The sequence below is a fragment of the Neoarius graeffei genome, chromosome 14, assembly GCF_027579695.1.
Source record: "Neoarius graeffei isolate fNeoGra1 chromosome 14, fNeoGra1.pri, whole genome shotgun sequence".
Lineage (NCBI taxonomy): Eukaryota > Metazoa > Chordata > Actinopteri > Siluriformes > Ariidae > Neoarius > Neoarius graeffei.
The window spans coordinates 12479805-12494234 of record NC_083582.1 but is presented as its reverse complement, the minus strand read 5'-3'; the positions used below and the strand labels follow the sequence as shown (position 1 = coordinate 12494234).

The 14430-nt window shown below is 38.3% G+C and overlaps 1 protein-coding gene across 2 annotated transcripts in view; it reads right to left on the bottom strand.

The window, feature by feature from the left end:
* Positions 1–4592: 4592 nt before the first annotated feature.
* LOC132897975 (uncharacterized) overlaps positions 4593–14430 on the bottom strand; it is a 126525-nt gene continuing 116687 nt past the window's right edge. For both annotated transcript variants that reach the window (XM_060939290.1, XM_060939291.1), the window contains 4 exons: positions 5912–5930; positions 5777–5825; positions 5547–5621; positions 4593–5293 (listed from right to left, as the gene is read on the bottom strand). In XM_060939290.1, the coding sequence (XP_060795273.1) occupies positions 5550–5621; positions 5777–5825; positions 5912–5930 (140 nt within the window). In that variant the 3' untranslated portion in view covers positions 4593–5293; positions 5547–5549. The remainder of the gene's footprint in view (positions 5294–5546; positions 5622–5776; positions 5826–5911; positions 5931–14430) is intronic.

Sequence of the window (14430 nt, the reverse complement as noted above, 5' to 3'; positions counted from 1 at the left end):
AGCAGGAGCTTCTTTTTTGAGCAGCAGACTCTGTCCATGGAGATATAAAATTCACTTGATGTACACAGTAACACTGGTGTTCCAGCAACTTCCAGTTCATGGCAGGCCTGTGCCTTAGTGGTTTTTGGGTTATTCTGAACTATCCAAACCAATTTCCTCCCAGGTGAGGAGGGCAGTTTGGGTCTTCTTCAAAGTGGCTACACTTCACAATAACTTGTACTTGTCAAACAAACCCTTCTTATGCCGTCACAGAGAAGCTACCAGCTATAGTCAATAATTATCACTAACAGCAAATTAAGAGGTCTTGGACAGTGAGATATTTTGGAACGTTCAGCACCACTGAATTAATAATCTAAGTGGGTGTATGTATATTGTTGACTTTGTATTGATTTAAAAAAAAAAAAACAATGACCAATCACTTATCACCATTATTCCTAAAGACAATTTACTGACCATCAATGTTTATTGAAAACAAATCACTGATCACATTTTCCCAAAAACCAGTTACTCATACTTTGTGGTACAATCCCGATTCCAAAAAAGTTGGGACAAAGTACAAATTGTAAATAAAAACGGAATGCAATGATGTGGAAGTTTCAAAATTTCATATTTTATTCAGAATAGAACATAGATGACATAGCAAATGTTTAAACTGAGAAAATGTATCATTTAAAGAGAAAAATTAGGTGATTTTAAATTTCATGACAACAACACATCTCAAAAAAGTTGGGACAAGGCCACTGAGAGACATCCCCTTTTCTCTTTACAACAGTCTGTAAACATCTGGGGACTGAGGAGACAAGTTGCTCAAGTTTAGGGATAGGAATGTTAACCCATTCTTGTCTAATGTAGGATTCTAGTTGCTCAACTGTCTTAGGTCTTTTTTGTCGTATCTTCCATTTTATGATGCGCCAAATGTTTTCTATGGGTGAAAGATCTGGACTACAGGCTGGCCAGTTCAGTACCCGGACGGGAGTATGTGCGCCTTGAAACTAATGGATGCGACAAAGACGAACAGATACACACTGTTTTAAAACACAAAAAAAACCACGAAAACACCGTTCTGTCGGGACAGAGAGGAGCCGCTGCGTGTGCGCGCCGCCATCTTGGAAGTCTCAATACTCATACTCATCTCAATACTCATACTCTCCATACTCATTTGTGATGTGTCTAGTTCATAATTTTCCTTGTAAAAGGCCGTGATGATCAACCTTTTGAGTTTACACAGAGCTGTTTTTTAAAGACCAGCACTTCTACAAATCCAGTATCGCAGTACAGTATGCAAAACCAGCTCATTTCATAATGAATGATGAGCTCAGAAGCAATGGTGGGCTTTTTTTTCTTGCAGAATTTGCAGAAATGCCAGCTGTGTGTGATTTATTACATTTTTGAACATTGATGTTTATAACATTGCTGTACTTTGCTTTGGCCTCAAACTCCATGTCCTCATTCGCTTGTTCTAGTAAATCACGGCTTTGGTATAACTACCTTGTTTCCACAATATAATTATCTCCAATGAATTAAGTCATGGCTACGCATTAGCAACTTATGTGCCTTAATAAGTTTTATTGTTGTTTATTAAGAACCAGGGATTAGAAATAATACAGGGAATGAGAACAAAAACTGAAAACCAGAAAACAAATTTTGATGCAAATAAAATCGCTCAAAATTATTCAAGTAAATTTTTTAAAGGTTCTCAAGTGTTTAATAACATTATTTTTCCTTTCCAGTGTGATTTCAAGAAAGTATCACCTAAACCAAAATATTTTCCCAACAGGCCAAACTTCCAAAACTAATTACTTCTGGCATGTCTTGCTACAGGAAGACATGAAGTTAGATATCCATTATAACCATTTTTTAAGACAGAAGGAAGATCTGTGTAGAAAGTGTTTTTTCTGTGAGCAACAAATCACACTGTAAAGCAGAACAATGCTCTGATGTTAAAAATAAATAGATAGATTTCTTTTAAAATGCAGTGTTTGGTTTTATTTATGCTCAAGGCTTCCGATGAGCCGAGTCAGCTCTCATACATAAAGATTATTAAGCTTTCTTTTATTTTGTTTGAACTGGTTTCTGAATAAAGAGGGGCATCATGGAATGCTGGAGCAAGAATATAAAAATATCCTTTCTGTTCAGAACAAAGCAAAATGAACATGGTTTTTTGAATCCCTGTTCAGAACAGACATCACTGATTCAAGATGGCGTTCATGTGGAGTTTACATGGTTTTATTCAGATAAATTGTAAAACAACAATCAACACCAACATGTGTTCAGAAATAATAATAATAATAATAATAATAATAATAATAATAATAATAATAATAATAAAACAGAGATAAAGCAGAATAATCATGAATTTTATATTCAAATGCAAAAAAACCTAAAAAAAAACCATATATACAGAAACTGTCCTGCTGATATCAATGTATTTTACACACACACACACACACACACACACACACACACACACACACCTACTTTTAAAGGTATACAAAATGATTTTTATACACACTAACTTTTCCTGTGTAACTTTTTCTGTATTGTTTTACAGAACAATATACACAAATACAGGAATATTTTTTTACTTATAGTACCTTTCAAATGAAATACTTATTATGTAATAATAATGTCATCATACTAATACTTAATATTTTAATATGTACCTAATTTATGTGTACTGTATATAGATGCAATAAATGAAGACAACTTTGTTATCCCTGGATAATAATAATAATAATAATAATAATAATAATAATAATAACAACATATTATTGCATCATAAATTCAGGTGACATTTGCAGATGATTAAACAATAAAATACATATCAAACTTTAATATCAGAGAGAGTTTAAATCCTAATTAGGATGCAGTGCTGCAGCACAGCAACCTATGGGCTCCCCTAGGGGAGCCCATAGGTTGCAGTGCAAAGCACTGCAACTATTGTTCTTCTACGTATTTCTCTTCTTCTACGTATTTCTCTTCTTCTTCTTCTTCTTCCTCCTACGCAAATTTTGATTTCGAATAACTCAATAACCGTACGTCGCACACAGACAAACAATATATCAAAATGTGCGGCTCGATCGGACTCGCTATGCTATTACTTTTCTCTACAGAATACGATTTTTTCGCGACGTAGTCGCGAAAAAATCGTCCAAAAAAACCCCATTCATTTCTATGGAATTAATTGGAAAAAAAGCACTTTTTCAACGTTTTTCAAACGTCCGCTGCTCTGGCATGCTTTAACCTAGAGACGTGATTCAAACTCTAAAACGTAGGAAAACTTCTCCTCTGTGGTTCTGACATTCAACTTTTCTGCTAGGTTCTACACTTTCGGATCAGTCCCGGCTCAACCGACATGTGGGTTCTGGGAGAAAATCCGGCTTTTGAATGGGTGTCTATTGCGTTACACACCAGTGAAGGTCGTTAACTCAGAGTGTAGGCGGCTTCAAAAAAAAGCTCAAACTTTCTCGCTTAAACTGTGTTTTCAGCCACAAATTTCACTCTACAGACATGATTTTCTCAAAAGTAGTAGGAAAACTTGTCCTGATTCACACAATGTGTCTACCTAAACGATAGGATTTACGGTTTTTGAATGACAAGCGTCAAACTGAGGACAGGGCAGCTGACACGGCCTCATTGACACACATTATAAACGTGAGAGAAAAGTCACTCGTTTTTAAATCGCTCTAGTGTCGTTATTTTTAAGACGACAGACAAAAAAATACATCATTTAATTCAGGAGACCCTTCTAGCGCTCACTGTGAAAGAATTTTGTGAATAGCTGCTTCCGTTGTCGAGTTATTTGTCATTGTTCGAGGCCTGCCCCTTCATAAAAAACAGTAGAAAACTCCAGCCCTTGTGTGTCTTAGCTCATTGACACGCATTATAAACGTGAGAGAAAAGTCACTCGTTTTTAAATCGCTCTAGTGTCGTTATTTTTAAGACTACAGACAAAAAAATACATCATTTTATTCAGGAGACCCTTCTAGCGCTCACTGTGAAAGAATTTTGTGAATAGCTGCTTCCGTTGTCGAGTTATTTGTCATTGTTCGAGGCCTGCTCCTTCATAAAAATCAGTAGAAAACTCCAGCCCTTGTGTGTCTTAGCTCATTGACACGCATTATATACGTGAGAGAAAAGTCACTCGTTTTTAAATCGCTCTAGTGTCGTTATTTTTAAGAGTACAGACAAAAAAATACATCATTTTATTCAGGAGACCCTTCTAGCACTCACTGTGAAAGAATTTTGTGAATAGCTGCTTCCGTTGTCGAGTTATTTGTCATTGTTCGAGGCCTGGTCCTTCGTAAAACACAGCACAAAATTCAAGACCTTGTGTGTCTTAGCTCATTGACACGCATTATAAACGTGAGAGAAAAGTCACTCGTTTTTAAATCGCTCTAGTGTCGTTATTTTTAAGACTACAGACAAAAAAATACATCATTTTATTCAGGAGACCCTTCTAGCACTCACTGTGAAAGAATTTTGTGAATTTCTTTTTACTGTGAAAAAAAAAAACAGCCTCGGTCGGCATGACACTTCACCTTAGCCGTCCACTTTATTAGGAACACTTCTGTTCGTACATACAAACACTCTTCTTAGAGTTTAGAGTTTATTTTATTTTTAAAAGGGACAGTGCACAAATTAAACATTATCCTTGTGGTAAGGACAGATGTCTGTCCCAGCTTATAGCAGTACATGCTAATTTCCACCTGTAGTCACTTTGGTTATACTCTTGAAAAGCTCTTCTTCATGATGGCTGCTGTCTCAAGCACACACACAATCATTGCATTGAAACATCATTGCAGGTCACACATTCACGGCCAGCGAACATGCGTGACCGAATTGCTTCGCGCACTGCGTCCTCACACAATTTCCCCCGGGGAATTGTCCGGTCTAGTCTGTATTTATTCTGCAATTTGTCTCAAAATAGGTAATGAATTAATAAATCCAGTCAGAATACCAGGCAGTTGGATAATAAAACTATTCTACAGGAAGGGCATCACACAAAGAATTATATAAATAAATAAACAAATGTAAAAATATAACACATTTCAAGTATCTTTACAACAAATCTTAAGGTGATCTAACCCTATTCAGTCTATTCAGGTTGAAGCTGGTGTTTTCTCTTCTTAGCATGATATAGACACACACCTGAATGATCCAGGACACCAAGCTGCCAAAAGTTCTGCTATTATTGAGGCAGTCACACTTCCTGATGATTAACTTTCCAAATCTTGTGCATTTCATTACTCACATCTGGCACAATCTTGTGGGTATTTGTTGTTGTTGTCACCTGAGGTTTGTTTGTAGACATTGGAGAGAACAACACAATTATTATTTAGTTGCTGATTTAAGAAAAAAAAAAGGCTGAAGGTGGGTGCACTTTGTTTTTCCCCCCATCACTCTCTATCACAGCCAGAAGTCAGATTTTTTTATGCTCGGGGTTGTATTAACTAATCAACTAATAACTAACTTTATTTGTAGACATTAAAAGTAGTTATATAAATAATTATTGTAAAATGAAAGACCATGGGGTACCATCTTACCTGCTAAGACCCTGAGGGCTGAGATTCAGGAGCCAGATCCTCGAGTTCACATTCATGATTGTGTGAAGGTGAGTTCTGTGTTTAGAGTGAGATGTTACTTTAGGAATTGTTCTGCACGTTCGTGTCATGATGTACAATGTAAAAATTGCACAAAAGTTAATGATGTTAATCAGTTTTTGATGAAAGCCTGTATTTATTCCATGTTTAATATCACACAGTGATATACTCACCCTCTGTGTCTGTTTACACCCACACAGCCTGTCTATGTCTTTTCTAAATCTGCAACAACGAGAGCAAAAATGATCATGTCTCCTGTCCAAACAAAATCTTTCTATATATTTGCATCCTCAACAATACACACGTACCTTTCTCTGTTCTCCTTCCCTGTGTAATGAGGGGAAAAACATAGTATTTTAGAATAGAGACTGATCGTGTTTAGAGCATGCACAAGTATTAAACAGATCCAGCTAAAAAAGTGAGTGTAGTGTTTCACATAAGCATATTTACATGGTAAACATTAGTATTTTTATTCTTATAGGAATCCCATATATCAGTGCATGAATAGTCCAAGTCTACAGTAACTTATAATCAAATAATAAATGTATTGTAAAGAGATCTGTAAAAGGGTTACAGTGAAAATGTACTGTTGTATACTTGTGGGTTGTTTTTTTTTTCACAAGACTCATTTTCATATTGATTTATTCTACTAACACCATTTCCAAAAAAGTTGCCATATTTTCCAAAATGCATTAAAAACAAAAATCTGTGATTTGTTAATTCATGTGAACCTTTATTTAACTGCAAAAGTGCAAAGAAAAGATTTTCAATAGTTTTACTTAGGGCTGAACGATCTATCGTTTTCGACCGAAAATCGCGATCTCGGCCAACATGATTTTGGGATCGTCAAAGCCGCGTTTTTTCTCAGTGCTCCTAAACTGACCCATGTTTTGTTTCGTCAATAATTTCACACATGTATGCTCTGCGTATTGCCCCAGCATGGTGTAAAAACACTCTGTGTCAGCTACCAATCAAGAAGCTGCATGCTGCGCGTGGACAGGTCACGTGTTATCCACTCCAATCAGTGTAGCTGGTCATTCAATTTCAGACATGGCTGAAGCGGGAGCTGAAGCAGAGTCAGGGGATTTGATCCCAAAGAAAAGCAGCACGTCGGCCATTTGGCAGTATTTTGGATTTGAAGCCTCAGACGAACATCAGAAACAGGTGCTGTGCAAAACATGTCGTGCAAAAGTGGCTACATCTGGTGGAAACGCTACTGATTTATACCGCCACTTGAAAGTTCACCACGCGAATTTGCATGAAGAGTGCATGACGAAAAAGACCTATGAGACGTCTAGTAGTAGTGAAAGTACTTCGGCCAAACAGACAACAATTACAACTCCTTTTGCCAGTGTAACTCCGTATGACAGAAGTAACCGAAGACACAAGGAGATAACTGCTGCAGTAACAAACTACATTACGAAGGACATGGTGCCTGTAAACATGGTCACCAAAGACTCATTTAAAAGTTTACTCCGCACAATGGATAAGAGGTATGTTCTGCCCTCCCGCACATACTTCAATCAGGTTGCCATCCCACAGCTCTACGCCAATTTTAAATGTTTGACATCTTTTGTAGATGGGGAAAATGCAGGGTCATTTGTACGTTTTTTTATTATTATGTTTTATTTTTACTACCATTACATTTCATTTCCTCTTGCCACTTTGTGTGAAAAAGAATCACAGGATTCTGAGTACAGGGGTTGCATTTCTGTAACTGCTGCTGATGTTGTTAATGTTCATAAGCTAGCTCCCTTGAGCCATTCTTGCACTACTTTTAAGGTAAGACTTTTTTGCTATACTTTGTTGTTTATTATAATTTATAATGCTTATGTACATTCTTTTACAAAAGTGCAATATTTTGATGCTGCTGAGCCATTGATCAACCTTTTTTTATGTCTGATATGTTGTAGCAGCGGTCTCAAAAGTAGCCGGTCACCGGCGGCAAATCGCCGTCTGTGGCTTGTTATGCCGCCGGCTATTGTCAGTCAAGTCACAAAATTTAATATTAAATATTTCTGACGGCAAAAAAAGTTGTGAACGTAAATTACATCCACTATGTCATGTATGTCCGTTGCCGCGTCAGCTTTGTTTACATCCTCAACATGAGTGCAGCCATTACTGCCTGTGTTGCTAGATTGGGCGGTTTTAAGTGCATTTTGGCGGGTTTTGAACATATTTTGGGCTGTAAAACGTCAGCAGTATCTGGCAACATATTTTTTTACTTAATACAAGAAATTAATGGATGCCAACGTTTTTGCCAAAATGGTATTTTATTTTACATTGTTTAGGCAGCTTCAGCATCATACTGTGAGATTCTGTTCAAATTGGTTTTTTTTTTCTTCTATGAAGCCTGAGCCATTTATTTTATTAGTTTATAATTATTGTTTAATTTAATCTTCAGGAGAGACAGTACTAGTATTAATAGTTTTTTTTCTTACATGAAAGTTGAGGCATTTATATTATATTTTAAGGTAACTTCATGTTGTGCTGTGAGGTTCTATGCACTTTAACTTTTGAACCAACAGGTGCATTTGGATAAGTAAAGCCTATTTTTCTGCATTTTTGTAGTCCTGGTAATCTTTTATATTGGTAAAGTTGTTTATAGGACCATTTCTCTTTGTTTTTTTAATCAATAGTTTTTCAGTAATAACTTAATATTTAACATATCACTCAATTTTAAACAACCCCGCGCCCCATGGGCTGCCCCCATAGTTTCCAAAATTTCTGTGGGAAACACTGGCATGCGTAACAATGCTAATCAAGCTTAAGCTAGACGACCCGCCTCAAATACCTGTCCCGGGTAAATGTTATCCCAATTTTAGATGACCTGTTCCAAACCATCCCGCCCCATGAAAAATTCGTACTTGCATCTCTCTCTCTCTCTCTCTCTCTCTCTCTCTCATATATATATATATATATATATATATATCCCTGCACGCTTTGCGTGCATTATGTCTGCCACTGGCAGACATTTTGCCATTTTGCACCCTGCTGTAAATTATTTGTACCCTGCTATTCTCCCAAACTTTGAAGCCCCTGTTGTAGATGGGAAAAATACAAGAAGCAAAAGTTTACTTAAGAAAGATGGCTTTCTTTTTATTTTAAGTTATTATAACTTGTTCCTCAGGATGTTGTTCCTCAGGATTAATTTGCACTGAAACTCGATTTAAAGAAAAAAAAAATCGTGGTTGAAATCGAAATCGCAATATCTGCCAGAAAAATCGCAATTCATTGTTTTCTTAAAATCGTTCAGCCCTAGTTTTACTGACCAACTTCACTGTATTTTGTAAATATAAACAAAGTTAGAAATTGATGCTTGCAACACACTAAAAAAAAAAGTTGGGACAGAGACAAAATAAGACTGAAAAGTTTATAGGATATTCAAATAACACCATTTTGGAAGATTCCACAATAAGCAGGTTCCTTGGTATCATGATTGGGTATTAAAAGGAGCCACACCAAAAGCTCAGACTTTACAAGCAAGGATGGGGCATGGCTCACTGCTTTGTGCCAAAATTCATGAGAGAATTGTTTGTCAATTCAAAAAGAACATTTCTCAATGCAAGATTTTAGGTCTTTCAAAATCTGCAGTACATAATATTGTGAAAAGATTCAGGGAATTCGAAGACATCTCAGTGTGCAAAGGGTGAGGTCAGAAACTACTGTTGAATATGTGTGACCTTCGAACCCTCAGGCAGCACTGCCTGAGAAACCATCATGCTAATGTGACAAATGGGCTCAGGAGTACTTCGGAAAACTGTTGTCACTTAACACAGTCTGCCACTGCATCCAGAAATGCAACCTGAAACTGTATTATGCAAGGAGGAAGCCATTCATCAATTCTATGCAGAAATGCTCCCGATTTCTCTGGGCCCGAACTTATCTCGGATGGACAGAAAGAGAGTAGAAGCGTGTGCTGTGATCAGATGAGTCCACATTTCAGCTTGTTTTCAGGAAAACTGGACGTCAAGTTCTCAGTGACCATCCAGTTTGTTATCAGGAAAGGTGTAAGAGCCAGCATTTGTGATGGTATGGGGGGCACCAGTGCCCACGGCATGGGGGAGTTGCATGTGTGTGAAGGTACCATTGATGTGGAGGTGTATATTTGGATTTTAGAGCGCCGTATTCATCAAGGCGACGCCAATTCCTAGGAAGTCCATGTTTATTTGAGCAGGGCAATGCCAGGCCTCATTGTGCATGGGCTACAACAGCATGGCTTTGTAGACACAGAGTGCATGTGCTTGACTGGCCTGCTGCCAGTCCAGATCTGTCTCCTATTGAGAATGTATGGCACATCATGAAGAGGAGAATCAGACAACGGCGACCACGGACTGTTGAGCAGCTGAAGTCTTGTATCAAGCAAAATGGACAAAAATTCCAAATGCAAAACTGCAACAATTAGTATGCTCAGATCCCATATGATTAAAAAGTATTATTAAAGGAAAGGTGATGTAATACAATGATAATAATGGATCTGTCCCAACTTTTTTTTTTGAGTGTGTTGCAGGCATCAAATTCTAACTTGGTTTATATTTACAAAATACAATTATGTTGGTCAGTAAAACTACTGAAAATATTTCTTTGTCCTTTTGTCAGTTAAATAAAGGTTCATGTGAATTAACAAATCACAGAGTTTTGTTTTTATTTCATTTTGGAAAATATCCCAACTTTTTTGGAAATGGGGTTAGTAATTTTTAATTGCCAATAAAATTTATACCACATGATTGTCACAAGGAAAAATATTTTTGTTAAGGAGTATTAGAAGATTTTGTGCATGTGGTTTAAATCATCTCAACATTGCACATATATAGAGGCATTATCTCCAATCATTTTGTCCAACTTGGTTTTAAATGTGAGCAAAACAAAAGAAATCATCTTTGACCCCAGATCCATAGCTAACCATAATTTGGTGACACTACATGGAGGGGCAGTGGAGCAGGTATCCACATATAAATATTTAGGTGTTTTATTTGATTCTCAATTAAAATGGTGCCAGCATGTTGACTTTTTATGTTCAAGGATCAGTCAGCATCTTCATTTTCTGAGGAGGTTGAGAGTGTTTGGCGTTGAGAAAGATAATATGATGGCCTTCTATAGGGCTTCCATTGAATCCATCATTAGATACGGCATCATAAAATGGTTTGGGAACCTGTCTGTTAAACTGAAAGCTCAATTGCATACCCTTATTAAGAGAGCTGGGAAAATAATAAGCATGCCCCCTCCTACATTATTGCAAGCTTTATTTGATGAAGCAGTAAGGAGACAGGGACTGAAAATCTCAGGGGATGAGGAACATATTTTGCATGGCGAATATGAAATGCTACCCTCAGGAAGGAGATATAGGCTACCAAACTGTAAAAAAAATAGGTTCAAACTCTCAATGGTTCCTTGGTCAATTAAATTACTTAATAGTAGGCTTTAGTGTGGTGTGGGTGATATTGTGTGTGTGTGTGGGGGGGATTGATTGGGGGGGGTAGTATTTTTAGGTTGTGGTGTAATTTTATGCAATCATTTTGTTTTATGTGTAATATTTATTATTATAATATCTTTCTGAGCAATGTCTGTGCTAAATAGCTCAGGGAAATGGCTGTGTGCAATACCTATGGACTGCAATTGAGATTTTTCACCCACGTGACCAAGTCATGTGATGCATCGTTAGGCTGCCATTTTGGACATCACGGCTCGAATCAGTTTGAACGCGAGGAAGGCGACAAACGAAAAACATAAAAGAAAAAGGAGCGAGATGCAGAAAACACCTTCACTATCCAGCAACGTAGGGCATTTACAGGGCGAGCAGAGGGAGAGGTATTTGCAAAAATTGAGGTTAGCAGGCTTAGAGAACGACGTTTACCTGCTTCCACCAGGATTGTTCACTGACGTACAGAAGTACACGAAGCCCTCGTCTTTATCTGACTTCGGCCCACATGATCTGTACACCTATGTCGTTAAAAACCCATCGCCATACACAGGTATTGATCTGAAAGCGTATAAGAGTTTGGATGCCTACAAATATTTTGTGTCAGGCTGGGTAACATGCCTACATCAGTGGGTCGTCCCTGGAGCCGGTGGTCGCCATCTTATTACAGCTAAGGTTTGTTCACATTTTCATTTACTTTCGGTCCTCAGGATAAACAAAATGTTATTAAATGTCATTGAAATAACTTCTTAGTCTGTTGAGACATGGCCCGTTATAAATTTGCTGTTACCAGGCAATGACCAAGAACTGTATTATTAGGGTCGGTGTCTGTGTTGTAGCAGTGTACTAGCAGCTAGCTGTTAGCACTAGCTAATGTCAACAACATAGTAGCTAGTATGTTACTGTAGCAATGTTTACGTTCAGTCATTTGGATGACTGTTAAAACCTTTCAGTCTCAAGTTTTTCCTTTACTGTATTTACTAGTTTACTGTAATTATGATCCGGCAGCTATTTACACCAGATCCAGTGTAAATAGCTGCCGGAGCGCGCTCCGGAACCTCGGCCGGAGCACTCCGGGAGTAAGCCGGAGCGTGCTGCTTAATTTGAGGGGGAGCAAGCCGGTGCGCGCTCCGGAAGCTCGGCCGGAGCACTCCGGGAGCAAGCCGGAGCGCGCTGCTTAATTTGAGGGGGAGCAAGCCGGAGTGCGCTCCGGCAGCTATTTACACTGGATCCGGTGTAAATAGCTGCCGGATCATAATTACAGTAAACTAGTAAATACAGTAAAGGAAAAACTTGAGACTGAAAGGTTTTAACGGTCATCCAAATGACTGAACGTAAACATTGCTACAGTAACATACTAGCTACTATGTTGTTGACATTAGCTAGCTTGACCTTCAAAATGGCAGACACCGGGGCATCACGTGACCCTGTGACGTCAGGTGAAATACCTCAATACAAGGGGCTGTCTGTTTGGGGGGGTGTGGAGGCAGATGAACTAGGCTGTATCTATGTTTGCATGTTACTTGTTTAGTATGCTACATTTACACGGATTAAAGTTTTCTGTCGCTACGACGGATTTCCGTCAACTGGGAGCGCTAAAGGTCAATAATGAGATTGATGCAGATCCGAAGGGAAAAAAATGGAGTGGGGGGTTGGCCCATAGGTCTGAGACCGATGTGATTTAGAACTTCACCAAGCTGCTATGATTGCCTGTTGCTGAACCCTTTCTTGTGCTATGTTTGAGTATATGTAAAGGAATAAGTTGTTGCGATAGATAGGCATAAATAAATAAATACAGCCTCCGCTACTGTCTAGTCCCGGGGAGGCTCGGCATGGGCCACTGATGAAACTATTTGGCTGTCCTACTACTAGGCAACTAGGTTACTTGTCTACTACTAATACTAGGCCTTTTGTAGTAGTAGTAATAATGATATTTGCCTACTGAAAGGTGATCAGGTGAAAAAGTTGAAGCCGCAGCAAGACCTTTGCCATTAAGCCTTTTGTAGGTTAAACAGGCTTCGGCAGACAATGCTCTGGAAAGGCTGTATTTTTCTTTGGTTTGATTAGCCTACGATTTAATCTTTAAACATTATGGTTTCAGCAGTTCGCTTAAACATTGGAGGCTGCAGAGTCGGGCTGCAAGATTTCCCGACACTTGTTTAAGATGACAAACTTCATAGTAAGGAGAAAATAATTCCACAGTATTTAGTGCCTCGTCAGTCTCAAAAATTAATAGTGAAGGACCAACGCGAATTAAGTGCCAAAAAAACATCTCGTAGGCCTATATTTTACATTTTCAAAAAAGTCCGGAATTGGAAGTCGGTCAGTGGAGTGTAATGAAGTGTCTCATTCACTAAGCACAAAAGGTCAAACAGTGGAGAAAACAGCTATTGCTTAAATAGGCTACTAATGTTTTACATTAGTAATTTAATGTATGTGACAAATAAATTCATTGATTAAATAGATAAAGAAGCCAATACTCCGAAGCTCAAAATTCAGGAAAGTGGCTCCGGTGTCGCAAGTGCACAAGAACAGTTATTTGAAAGTTAACCTAATGAATTTGTGCGCGCACGTGCGATTTCATGAAGAACCGGGACAATTGGCATTCGGTGAAAGATTCACACCTCTGACTCATTATATTCACGCGCGCCCTCTCGCCCACTGTTGCTTCGTTTTCCCGATTTACACGAGTGTCTGAAGATGGAGTTTTCAGAAATCTCCACTCTGCCCAGTTTGCGAAAGTAGCTGTTTTCAGTGACTGAAACCTCTGTATAGGTGTGAATGAGAGGTGCAACCGAATAAATAAATATGCGTCTTTTTTATCCGGCTACATGTAGGCTATCACTGTGCAAAGCCTCTAATGTTGAAATGGTAGTAATATTTGTTAAAATAATCGTAGGCTAATTTCCACATTAATTGGTAAAATGGCACAAGGGATGTGATGGGGGGATGGCCGTTTTATAAGGGGGATGATTTGAGATTTTTGTTTCAGAAGGGGGATGCCTCCCCCCACATCCCCCCCTCAACTCGAGTACTGCGTATAAGGCCATATTTCACCGGATATAGGCCCTTCGATTTCCATCACTAGAGCGCGTCAAATTACTTTCGGTTTTGCCAGCATGGACGCGCTTCTTTTAAATGAAGGCACAGATGTGTCAGACATCGGCAAAACGGTAAAGAATAAGTGGAGATGGGCTTGGCTAAATGAAATGGGTGATAATGGCAAGCCATTTAGTTCATGGTGCAAAAAGATGAAAATGGCAGGTGTGTGCTTTTGTGTAGTTTGCCATAAAAAAAAGTCTATGGAAGCAATGGCAAAAAACTAGATGCCTTTGGCTTCACTGCAAAGAAGCAGAAAAAGCGAACTTTCACTTTACTTTTCTTGTTTCCTGGTTTTATGTCAACAGA